The sequence below is a fragment of the Agelaius phoeniceus genome, chromosome 1, assembly GCF_051311805.1.
Source record: "Agelaius phoeniceus isolate bAgePho1 chromosome 1, bAgePho1.hap1, whole genome shotgun sequence".
Lineage (NCBI taxonomy): Eukaryota > Metazoa > Chordata > Aves > Passeriformes > Icteridae > Agelaius > Agelaius phoeniceus.
In genome coordinates, this window is record NC_135265.1 from 72,197,842 (window position 1) to 72,210,134 (window position 12,293).

A 12,293-nucleotide genomic window follows, 5' to 3' on the forward strand; every position below is an offset into this window, starting at 1 on the left:
TTTTTTTTTTTTTACCTGAACCAGCTGTGCTTGGTTTTACTTTCACATTTCAGTGTGTCAGACTGGCAGCCATACATAGAATTATGCTTCTCAGTTCTAGTATTACTTTCCTAAGCATTTGCCAACACTCACTGTGTGGTGGGGTGCTTGATGGGTGCAGTTCACCAATGCTTGTATTCTGATGTTTGCAGAAAGAATTTGTAGAGTTAAATGATACCAAGAAGTCTTCCATTTTAATAGATGTGGTTTGGTCATTGACTTCTGTGTTAAAAAGCGTGAGAATATTGAATATATAAGATTATATTTAACCTGCCAAGCGCAAGGAAGACTTCCATTGTGTGCTGGGGTTCAGTTCTTTTTTCCTGATATGATTCTTAGGGTAATTTATTACTATTTTATGCATAGGACAGCTAAATCTATTTTATGCCTTTTTACTTGCTTTGTTGTAAATTGGAAACCATTCAGCTTAAATAAATTGATATTTTGCTGTGGGAGAAAGTTTTCTTTTTGGTTTTTTAATACTTAGTTGTCACATTTACTGACAGCAGACATTTTATGCATTTCAGGAGTAGAACTTGTGATTTTGTATTGTTGCTTATATGTAAATTTTACTTTTTGTTTATTTGAGTGCTCCAGGTGTTCAAGTTCACTCTTGATCACTCACACATCAGACTTGTGCCTGTGCCTCTCAGCATCCTGTATTGCAATGCAGAAGAGGTTCTTCCATTCCCGGAACCTGGGGTTTTGGATGATTGTTTGCCTGAACCTTGCAACTCCTTTGCATTGAAAATATGCACTCAGAATTGTATAGAATAGATGTCTTTTGGTGTGAATTTGCCTACTGGCAGACTTGTGATTTCTTCAGTAGTTGCTGTACCTTTTCCTGAGTTTGTTTTTGTTGAATCCTGGTTGGATACCTGCACGTATAAAAAAGCTTCATTGTGTATTCATTGTTCACCTTGTTACTGTACTCTTCCAAATTGCATGGATGAGCTTCCCATCTTTGGGTAAATCACAGCACAGCCAAATGGCATAGTGGGAAAACCCATGGTCTTTATTATGGTGTCTCCCCAGTGGAGGTACTGAGTGAGGGCACCTGTGATTAGACTGGGTACAACCCTTCTTGTTTCCAAATGATTTACATCCTGAGAGCTACAAGCAGCTGCTCTGTAATTGTGTCCGGGACTCCACTTTAGTCTGAATTCACTGCTGGTTCTTGTGGTATCAGGTACTACTGAAGTAGATGACATCAAAACCCAGGCAGGGAATACTTCAGGCTATGGAGAGTGACCATGTTTCAGCTGCATCTATAATCCTCCCCCTGTGTAAATGTGCCTTCAGGAGCACATGACTGATTTTTAATGGGATAACTTAAACTGGAGTATGTACAGTCAAATATTTGTGGGGAAACCAAATGGCATGCATGGTAGCAGGTGATGTTCAAGGTGTGCTGTCTGTGTGGCATTCACCTTCTAGCCACTGTCATGGCCAGGGAGGATGGTGAAGGAGCCAGGTGATGGTTGATTTGATATCCAGCAGGAGTCCCAAGCAGTGTTGGTGCTGGCCAAAACACTGCCTGAGCATGGAGAGGACACACGTGCCAGGAGTGGTAGAGCTGCTGCAGCTCCAGTTGCTGTCACTTAGGTTGATATGGGGAATGGGGAGCTCACACTCTTCTAATATGTTACTTGAATATTTTGTCTGCCTCCAGGTATCCCTGTGCAAAACCCTGATTAACCTTGCTTTGGAAGGCTTGTCTTACTACCACACCTATGATAGATTATTCCTGGGTCTGAGCATTGCAGTGAGTTTTGTGGGCTGGACAACTTATGTGATTTTGGTCATTATCAAGGCCCATACAAATTTGACCAAGACTGTCCCAGCTAATAAAAAGGTAGGTTTGAAGCATTCCATTATTTTTTCCTATCAATTTTCAGTATTACATGTATGCTAAGTGACTGTGTGCAGGATAAATTGAATACCTTATACTTCCTTTGACTTAATGTGGAAACTGGCAAGCTGTTGAGTTTTCCAGCTGCTGTGATCCTCTGTGGTGTTGCTGTTAAGTCCAGTGATTAGGATCAGTATTCCTAAGATGTGTAAGTCTGCATGTGCTGCTTCAGTTTTTCTTCCTACAGCTGTCCATTTGAGATGCTAATGCAAGTGTGAGAAAACACAGTGATTTAAAACTATTAAAGGGTCTGTATTTAACTGGGTTTAGTTTTCCCAGGTTTCATTTTCAGTATTAACAACACTCTGTTGTAATGATAATTGTTTGGAAGACTACAGATTTCAGGCTTCCAGTTTCATTGATGTTTCTTCACTGTAAGGACAGAAAAAACCCCAGCATGTAAATAATTTTATTCCTTCCCTCTTTGGTAATTTTACATCTGTTCTCAGAAAACTGTGCAGTCCAATCATGGCATTTTTAAAATGTGTAGCCTGTTTTGATAGCAGGTGAACTTTGGTTTCACAAAATAGTGTGCTCACTTGCTTTTTGTGATTTGCAAGTGTGCAGAAGACATTAAAGATGAAGGAAGCTCTTTTTGACTAGATTATTATGGTTTGATTTTTCACAAAGTATAAAATCCTAAGAATTTATTTTCAGTCATTCATCAGGAAAAGAGAGACCTCAAAAAGGCAAAAAGCTAGCATTTCACTAGAGAAGGGTTAAAGCATTTGTGGGGAGGGGAAATTCTCCCAAACCTCAAGAGTTTGTTTCAGAATAAAAAGAATTGTTTTATTTTGTAATGGAGGTGAGAGTTAGCACTCATTTAACATCTTTACTGCCTTCAATATATTAGTCTGAGAAAATTCCTATCATGTTATCTTGAGGTTTTTACTACTGGCTGAAATAAGATAGTCTTGACCTTTAGTGAAAATGCTCAAACAAAATTAAAGTGGAAAATATTCATAAGTGCTGTACTGCATGATTTAGTTGTTCTTTCATCAAATAACTGAGAGGAAATAATCCAGAATGCATGTTATGTTAAATACAAACAAAATAATTGCAATAAGTAGGCTGAATATCAGGCATATTAATAACTACATTACAGAAAAATTTGCATTCTTAGTTGACATAGATTTTCATTTCATATATTGATTTTACTTGTTGAAGACAAATTTAATGGTAGTGACACTGGCAGGAAAAAAAAGATATCTTAGTTCTTTGTCTATAGAATTTATTTTTCTTCAGTTTTCATGAGCCTCTTTTCTGTAGGAACCTTTTTTAGTGCTCCTAAATACTTAGAGAATCACAATGTGAGGCTAATGCTTCATATAGGGAAGTTATTTGGTTTATAGCTTATATCGAAGCAACTTAAAGAAATTTGCTTAGAGACTAATCTACCATCAACAAATAGTCTCCTGCAAAGCACACCCTTATAAAATCAAGAAGCTTCTGAGTAATAAAACTGCACATCCTGTATATATCATCTTTAAAAGTTTTTGGCTTCTTATGCTGTGTATGAAAAAACATCTTCTTTTTTCTTTTGGTGTAGAATGTTGTTTTGCCTAGCAAGAAGTGTAACCTTTAAATTTATTTTAAATATTCACAGAATTGCAAATCTCATTTCCACTTTCAATGCATGACTGACTATATTGGGCTCTATAGTATTTGTGTCACTATATGGAATAAAATGTTGATTGTGTGTGTTTACTCATTCAGTGATAAATTATACTGTGTGCATGTCTATATATGCATATTCATTCTGCCTGTATGTCAGCAAATGTAAAATTTAAAACTAATAAAGCAAAATTGCTCTAGGTCAGCTTTCTATATGATGTATCTTTTCTTAGGCTAATGGTATATCTTAGCAAAAGTTCTATTTTAAAAATAATTTAGAACTTGCATTTGCTGTCATTTTAGATCAAGGCAGTTGTACATCAGTTACTGGGAGGGGGAGTCAGAAAAGATGTTAATCCATCTAGGTGAACTGTGAGCTGATTGTCTCTTCTCAGCATATTTAACACAGTTGTGAATCTGTCTACCTAACTCTTTCAATAAAACTAGTATTTGTGCAGAAGAAAGCAGTGTCTGTCATTACCTACACTAAAGCTGCCTTTGCTATGTCCAGTTATAATACAAAAAATGTTATTTAAAACTTGTAGATAACCTTCCCTTACCAGTAATTCTTCTGATATTTGAATGTCCCTGAATAAGGAAGAATAGTTCAATGGCCAGATAAAAGGCAGATGCAGAGTGACTGTTTAATGCTTCTCTTTGTACAAACAAGGGATTTCTGCTGATGATTAAGGACTGGCTTGCCTATCTAAGATAACCCATTTAGAAATGTTCCTTCTCTCTTTGATGTTTACCTTTAAGAGTGTTCTCAGTCTGAGAATGTGTTTCTTTAAGTACATAATGTTCCAATCTGGTATCTGATTTTTTTCTAAGAAAAGCCCAAAGCAGTACCTGTACTTTAAGATGAAATATCATAAGAATTGTAGCGATGCTACCTTTTAGGGCCATGCAGCACCAGTCCTCTGTGGGTTCTTTGAGGAAGGAAGTTTTTCCTGTGGAAGGCTGGTCACAAGCCTCCTTTTCTGGCTGTTCCTGTTCCTAGATGCTGAATAGTAGTGGGGTTTTTTTCTGGTAGGAGTTAATGCTTAATATTTTAATTTAATTAATTCTCTTACAAATGTCTTAAGCAGGAGGAGGAAATGTGCTGATGGAATTTTCATTAAATGCTTTGACTGTAAGGCTATGAACTTGATGGGTTATATTCCAACTCTGTTTCTAAAATCTAAATTTGAGATTTCTTTTTCCTAAACCCCTTAGCATCTCTGGCTTCAGATGGATTCCAAGTATCCATTGAACATAAATGATATTCCATGTATTGGGCTTCCAGATTGTACAAGTATGTCTTTGCCTTGCAGATTTTACTCCAGGACCTTATGAATAGACACATTTAGAATTAGATCTTCAGATCCTACTGTTGTTTTTTTAATCTGGCTGACAACTTTGTCTAGAGTTGTGTAGAGACACATGACAGCTTGTGTGGCTGTGTTAAAATAGCATTTGTTTTACTGTGTAACTAACAAACGGAAAATAGAGCGTAGTTTAAAGCATTTTATTGCTGTTAAAAGAATGTTTGTCCAAACGTTTGTATTTCAGAAATCTACTGTTCTCTTCTATGGTTTTGCCTCTGCGGGAATGATAATAACTTTTTTCCTGTTGATTCAAACATGTCCTTGGACATACTATATATACTGTCTCTTGCCAGTGCCAGTATGGTATGCAGTTGTGAAAGAGTAAGTAAAGAGTGCAATTTTATTACTACTGTTTTATAAGACCACGTCTGGACTTCCTTTTTGTAGAGAATAAAATTTTTTCCCATAAATTTGGGAGAAAACTTCATTAAGTGTTTCCTGAGACATTCCAAAGGACTCTGGTTTATATTTCAGTTGACATAATGAGTATTGTCCAAACTGACTGATACAGTTGCCAATTCTAGAAGATATCTTTTCTATTAGCAAAAATAAATTAAGCTATTTCCATAAAAACATAACTTTAGTACTGTTGCAAAAGAGTGCTAAAATCTTTGCAAATACTTGTAGCAGCTGCCTTATTTTGCAAAATGATCCTTCAAAGTGTCAAGTCTGTGGAATGCCAGCTACTTTTGGAAAACACATGCTAGTCATGTTGATGAATGTGCTCCCATATTGAAATATATTTGTCTTGTTTGGGTCTCCTTTTACTCCAGGCCCAAAAATGCTTGTTATCCTCAGATTCCTTTTACTTTCTTGATCTACTGGCAATTTGTAGATACCAACTCAGTATTATTCAGAGAAAATGAGACCAACTGCAGTTAGATAATGAGCTGTCTCATAAAGCACAGGAAAAGCTAACAAGGAAGGTTTTTCTCTCTCTAAAGCTTCTGAACGTTTCATCAGTTATGACAGACATTAAGCACAACATAACCAAAAATATTCATATACTCAGAGTCAATTTGGGTAGTGAATAATCTGAAGCTTGTCCAAACACTGGCAAAGATGTGCCAAATATGGGAGGAAAAAAGCTGGAGGGTTTTATAGTAGATTTTCTATCAAGTAAAACTGGGCAGAAGGAGCATCTGGCCATCAACCATGGGGTCTAGGCAGGACCAGCAATACCTCTAACGTTTTTTGTGCTCTGACCCCATTCTTGCCCTGAAAAGGTAAGATGCTATGCTGTTTCTGTGTTTTTAAATGAATCTTATCTTGTTCTATCATTTTGAACAGAATTCCTGTCATTCAAGACCTTGCCACAAATGTTTTGTCGCTTCATATTGGTCAATCTGCAGGATTCCTTTTAGTTTGTATACTGGGAATTGAAATACTAGTAAGTATTTTATCCTTATATATCAACAGGGTATCTCATTTCTTGTATTATTCCTCTTTGAGGAATTAACGTGTTTGATTTTCAGTCCTCTCTTGGATTTTTTTAATTAGGTCTTCAGCTTTTTCTACCGCTCTGCACTTACTGTTGGCCTTCTTGTCTTTGCTGGCTGGCCAGTGATCACACAGCTGTGGATTCAAGCTAAGGTATTGCATTGCTTTGGTGAACAGCTGGATTGAATCTTAGGATGTTGGGAGTGCTTTGGAATGCTGCTTTAGATTCTTATTCAGTTATGCTCTTTTTCTGATCTCTGTCATAAGCTGCATGAAGCAAAGCAAAGGAATTCAATATGATCTGGATAGATCTGTTATACAGCAGAAGTAATAAGAGTTGCTTAAGAGTTTTGAGGTATCTGTGGGTTAGCTATCAGTTTTCTGTTGTTGATGACTAAGAAATGCTTGACTCAATCATATGAAATGCACATCATTTATCAAACTGTTGCAGTGACTCTGCTGTTTACGTGTATGATTGGTGAAAGTGTCACCCTTTAACTAATATGATCATTTATTAGAAAAAAATATTGAAGATAACGGAAAGGCAATTGTCAACTCATTATTGTCTGCAGTCAGCTGTGACACACTGTTCCTCAGAGGCAGCTTTCTGTATTGTTTTTCCTAGGAAAAAAACTCCACCTTCATGAGGTGGCATGATATTAAATTTAAGAGATGTTTCTTCTGTTCATTGCTTCCAACATCTCTTATTTCAGGGGATACCTAAAACCTAGGGTTCTGGGATGGAGAAAAGGAGTCAAATTGCTAAGTCTTAGTCTCCAAAAACTGCCAAGATGGAGGCTTGTATTTGTTTAATTTACAATTTTTTGTTCTAGTTGAATAATCAAGTAAGTTGTCTTAAAGCTGGATATGCACAGATGATGTTTTGTGAATATGAATTTTACTTGAGCTTGAAAAATTTACGTGACACAGCTCTTAATGTTTTTAGTTATATAAAACACCTGGGACATGTTGGTTTTTTTCATCCTAGCAAAGAGTTTCAGGAACTACTTAGTTGCTTATGGTGGCTAAATCAAATGGCACATAGATGCAAAGACTGGATAATGTTACCATATTCTCTCTCAGTGCTGATTAATTAACTGCTGTATCCTTCTGAGATCTTAGTTTTATGCCTTCCTTCTAGAAGGCCAGTTGTCAGATTTCTGGTGCCTGCAATGTGTGAAGGCCACACGTTGAGAAAGTGCTTATAAGTGTAAACTTGGCTTTAATTATCATTGTCTTTGATAGGATTTTGACAGCTATATAAAAATTATTTTCTGTATTAAATTCAAGTTCTGTAATACCACTGACCCCGTGGTCTCTCTCTTTTTTTTTTTTTTTTAGCTAATTTTACTCCTTGGTGATGCAGGGTCTTTGCTTCTGGGAGGTGCTAGTAGCTGTTAGTAGTTCACTGAAGTATTTCTTTATGAGTAGACAATTGTCTGTCTACATGACCTCCTTCTTCTTCTAGACAAAAGCATTGATCTGGACTCTCCTGTGTGTGCTCCTGGCAATATTTCCATTAATGCCTGTTGTAGGAAGAGAAGCAAACATTCCTCTGGTGTAAGAATCTCATCTTGTTCTTTAAATTTTTTATTCCCTCTTTGATTCGAAATTTAGGCTGCCTTTTGGTATTTGTGAGGAATTGCATTACTGAAAGCTGGCTGAGACAGGAGTTGAAAGTTAGAGTTTAAATAACATGATTATAGAGACCCCAGTTATTCACTAATGAGAATTTGTCTTTGAATAGCACTCTTTACCTAATGAGATATTCAGGGAAATAAAACAAACAGGGTAGGCAGAGCTCTCTTCATCTATGTTTCCTGTGTCTCTTTTTTTCCACTTCTGCTTCTCTATCCTGAGTCTTCTTTTCTGGTATTGCTTGTCTGATTTTCTACAGTTGTTGTTTTTTATTGCTTTTCTAGTACATCTTTATCTGTCCCTCTCCTCCTGTGAGCTACTCTTTGGTCATGGGAACATTCTCTCATATCTGGATGCAATCCAGGTGGTTGCCCTGAAGGGTTAGGCTTGTGGTCTCTTTGTAGTTACTGCAGAAAAAGTGAATTTACCCTAGGGTGCAATGCCTCAGCAGAGCCAGGATGCCTGGTCCTCAGTGAAATATGGGATTTGAGCAGTAATATGTGATTGTGGGTAGAATTATGAGCCTAGATATTTCCAAGATTATTGATGTTAGCCCTCAATATTTTCTACTGTGTTTTAAATCTATCTTTGAAAACCCTTAGTCTTATTCCTTGGGCACATTAGAAATATTCAGCACAGATTTGCTTTGACTATGTTATAGCATCTCAGCTGTATATACATATATATGCATTACTGGCCCAAACTGAGGTTTCTCTATTCTTTAGAACATATGTGCACAGCTTAGAAATCAAAAGGGAATTAAATTATCCACAGATCTTCCTCTCTGACACCTCTTTATATTCACCTTGCCCAGGCTGTACTTCTTTCTATTTATTCTTCTGATGAAACATTGTACCTCTGAAACACTGTGTTTGTCTGAAACTTTTCAAGGGAGTTTTGACGCTGGAAAGGTTTGAAGCAGCAATTAAAAATATATGTGACACTTCAGGATGTTGCAGATAAGTTGATACTGGGGGAGAAGATACAAGAGGGAGAAATCAGAAAGCCAGTGAGAAATAGGTGTTTTTGTTCTTGGGCAGTAGTACTGTCAAGTCAGGGCTTTTCAGTACATTAATGAAACTTGTATGGTAGGAGCAGGGAGCTCCTGAGTCAGCTCAGTCATAAAAAGGAAACATGGGGATGAAAGCAGGGCTAGATAATCCAAGAGGAACCTGGAGACACTGAATATTCAGGATGGATTAGGAAACCCAAAACGCTCCTGGGGTTGAATCTGGTGTGGGATGTCATGTGCAACAAGACAGTGTACGGTAGCAAAAGAAATTTTTGATGATGTTTTCTGAGATTTTATCGTTCTTTTGTTTGTTTTTGCAGAATAGCAGCTGGTTTGCTGACCATCTTGATATCTTTCTTCTTGTTGACATCTCTTTGCAAAAGTGAAAATAAGTACAGAGATAATGAAGATCTGAAAATATATTTTTATCAGGTCAGTTGTTACTTTTCAATAACTCTGAATGTTAGAAGGTTTTTATGTGCAAATTTTTACTTGGCTCCTAAGAATACATTTCTTCTACCAAGGCCACAATTTTCAAGAAAAAAAAAGATTGTTCCTAAGAGTTTTCTCCTTGGCTATTTCAAGAGGACCATGTGCACATATTTAAATATCATCATGCTGTGTTCCCAAAAGCCCATCATGTGCATAATTATATTGCTTGATATATCAATGTGCATATAGATGTTGATGTTCTGCTTGGAGAGTTTGTCCTGCCTTTTGTCTGTGTCACTTCCAGTGACCTTTGCAGTAGTTGCATGTGCACACTAGGGCTTGCTGGTTTGAGGGGCTGACCTAGTTCTAGTTTCTGGCTGTAGAAGAACAATGTGAGACTGATAGTGAGCTGCTTTTCTGTTGGTTAAGTCTTCTTTCAGGTGAATTATATCTTTGTGAAAGAGGTAGGTTTTTTTCATGCTTGGAGCTAATTAAGTTCTAGAGAGCTTTAAGATTCTAATAATACCTTGCATGTCTGCTGTCCTCTTTTTTTTCTTTTTTCCCTCCTCAACCTATTACAAGATAATAGTTTTATTTCAGGTCCAGCTTTATCTGTTATGATTTAGTGTGTGCTGGAGTTTCTTGCTGAGCAAAGCAATGCACTCATTATATCAGTGATTTTAGGTATGGAGCTCAGATGGTTGAAAGGAGGAAGGGAAAGACTAATGAATGCTTCAAGTGGCTTTAGCAGCTGAGCATGAATGCATGTCAAATACGGTGGTGATGTCTCTTTTTTCAGCCTACATGTAGAAAAGAGATGTCATTTCCTTTCCCCTAAGCATTTAAAACATAAATTTCCAGTATATACTTGGCAATGGATTCCTTGCTGAAATGCCTGAAAAAAGCTTATACTGGGTGTGGAAGTGAGAGAGCAGCCCGGTAGGTGGCTGGCCAACCTCAACTCACCACACAACTGCTGTAGCATCTCATGATGATGAAAAAACTGGTCCATAGTAAAAAAGTTATGCCTGACTGTTCTTGAGCAAACGTAGAGAATCAGGAAATCCACTCACAGAGTGATACTTAATTAGAGGAAAATGTTCTGCCTGCTTATTCCTGAAGTAACATCTTCATTTTCCTCCCAACTTTTAAGATCATAAAGTTCCTCAAATTGCCTCTTAATCAGAAGATATTTTACAACAGTGACATCTAATTACTAGTCTCTATTAGACTTTTGTTTCAGTACCTTAATTGGGAATGGAAAATACAGGATCCACCATTCACATTTTGGGTAAGGAAAGGATTGGGAGGTGAGATTATTCAGATATAGAGGGATAAAAGGACATTACAGAGGCATTCTAAGGGTTTCTAAATAAATATTTTGTTTTGAGGTTAGGTTACATTCAGTTGCTTCAAAAAGTACAGGAATGCAAAAGAAAATGCTTGTCAGAATACTGGTATTTCTAGTCAACGAAATTCCCTAATTCTACTTTTATATTTTCCTTTGAGTTGGACTTTTCAGTGGGAACAGGAAGGGGTAATCTTCAAAAATGCTCATTTTGAGATCCTGAATTTTGATTACAGTTCCCAGACAGTTTTAAGGTGAGATGAATTCCCTAGTCAGGGAAAAATACCTATTTTTCTGTGACAAATGGTGATCAGGCCACTGGCATTCAAATAGATAAGCACACTCAATCAGATTCCTGCTCTGCATCTGACGAGGGATTTCTTAAAAGTAGTTTTTGCAGGTTCCCCATAAGTGGTATTTGGAGGCAGTCATCAAAGGTTATGCCTTCCTCTGATAACACTGTTACTTAATGTTTGGGGTCACTGATGAATTAAACCTAAGCCAACCTAAACACCGTTTCATAGGTCTTGTCCAGTTTCTGCCATGCTACTGAGAACATGCTTTTTTCATTGGTTGATCATGTTGGACCAAGTTATTATTCCCAGGATGCTTGGAGTTCATGTGTGTCTGAGGTGGTCAGTTCATTAGTTTCCTCCTCTCAATTAGAATTATAGAATAATTTTGGTTGGAAAAGATCTGTGAGATCAAGTCCAGCCATTAACCTAACACTGCCAAGATCACCACTAAGCCATGTTCCTAAGTGCAACATCTACATACCATGTCATTCTGGTGGAACCAGCGCACAGGAAGGGTGTTTTCAACCAGCCTTGTGCCCAGCTGATGATGCTGGTTCTCCTGCTGTTCTCCCTGTGGGTCCTTATGATGTGTGATGCTTAGGAGAGCTCCGAGCCAGAGCAGCTGTCAGTGTTGGGACTGCAGGTGTCACCCTTGGTTTCTTCTTTGTAGCTGTATGACCTGCAGGTATGGGTATCTGAGACCTGCTCTTAGGTTGTTAAGGAATTATCTCTGAACATCAGAGAGAGTTGTGAAGGATGAAGGGAGACAGATTCTTATCTTAGCTCAGTTTGCCTCTCCAAGTTACTTCTGCTCAGTTCCACAGTCCTGGAGATGTTGGTGAAAGCCAAGACCAGTTTGAACATTACTTAAAATGTGAACACAGATTCTCAAAAGCACCTGCTGAGCCCTTCCCTGGACACTGGCATAGATTTAGCAGCAGTTCTTTGTGCTTATTAATGTTCCCAGGCCATCACAAGTCTTCCAAGGCACAGGATATATTACGGAGGGTGACACAAAGACAGTGCAAAGTGACTTCACCAGTGTCTAGGGGCTATCGGAGGAATTACCAGAGCTCATGACACCAAACAGAACTTGATAAGATATGTCAAAGGGCCTGAATACAGCAAAAGTGTCCAAAATAAACATCAGAGGTCTAAAATTCCCTGAGCTTTTGGATGCCTAATGTTTTGACCT

The 12,293-nt window shown here is 37.6% G+C and overlaps 1 protein-coding gene across 3 annotated transcripts in view; it reads left to right on the forward strand.

Annotated features, from left to right (window-relative positions):
• PIGN (phosphatidylinositol glycan anchor biosynthesis class N) overlaps positions 1-12,293 on the forward strand; it is a 104,751-nt gene that overhangs the window by 61,471 nt on the left and 30,987 nt on the right. For all 3 annotated transcript variants that reach the window (XM_077181850.1, XM_077181846.1, XM_077181854.1), the window contains exons 15-20: positions 1,712-1,894; positions 5,117-5,253; positions 6,223-6,322; positions 6,433-6,525; positions 7,841-7,932; positions 9,343-9,454. In XM_077181850.1, the coding sequence (XP_077037965.1) occupies positions 1,712-1,894; positions 5,117-5,253; positions 6,223-6,322; positions 6,433-6,525; positions 7,841-7,932; positions 9,343-9,454 (717 nt within the window). The remainder of the gene's footprint in view (positions 1-1,711; positions 1,895-5,116; positions 5,254-6,222; positions 6,323-6,432; positions 6,526-7,840; positions 7,933-9,342; positions 9,455-12,293) is intronic.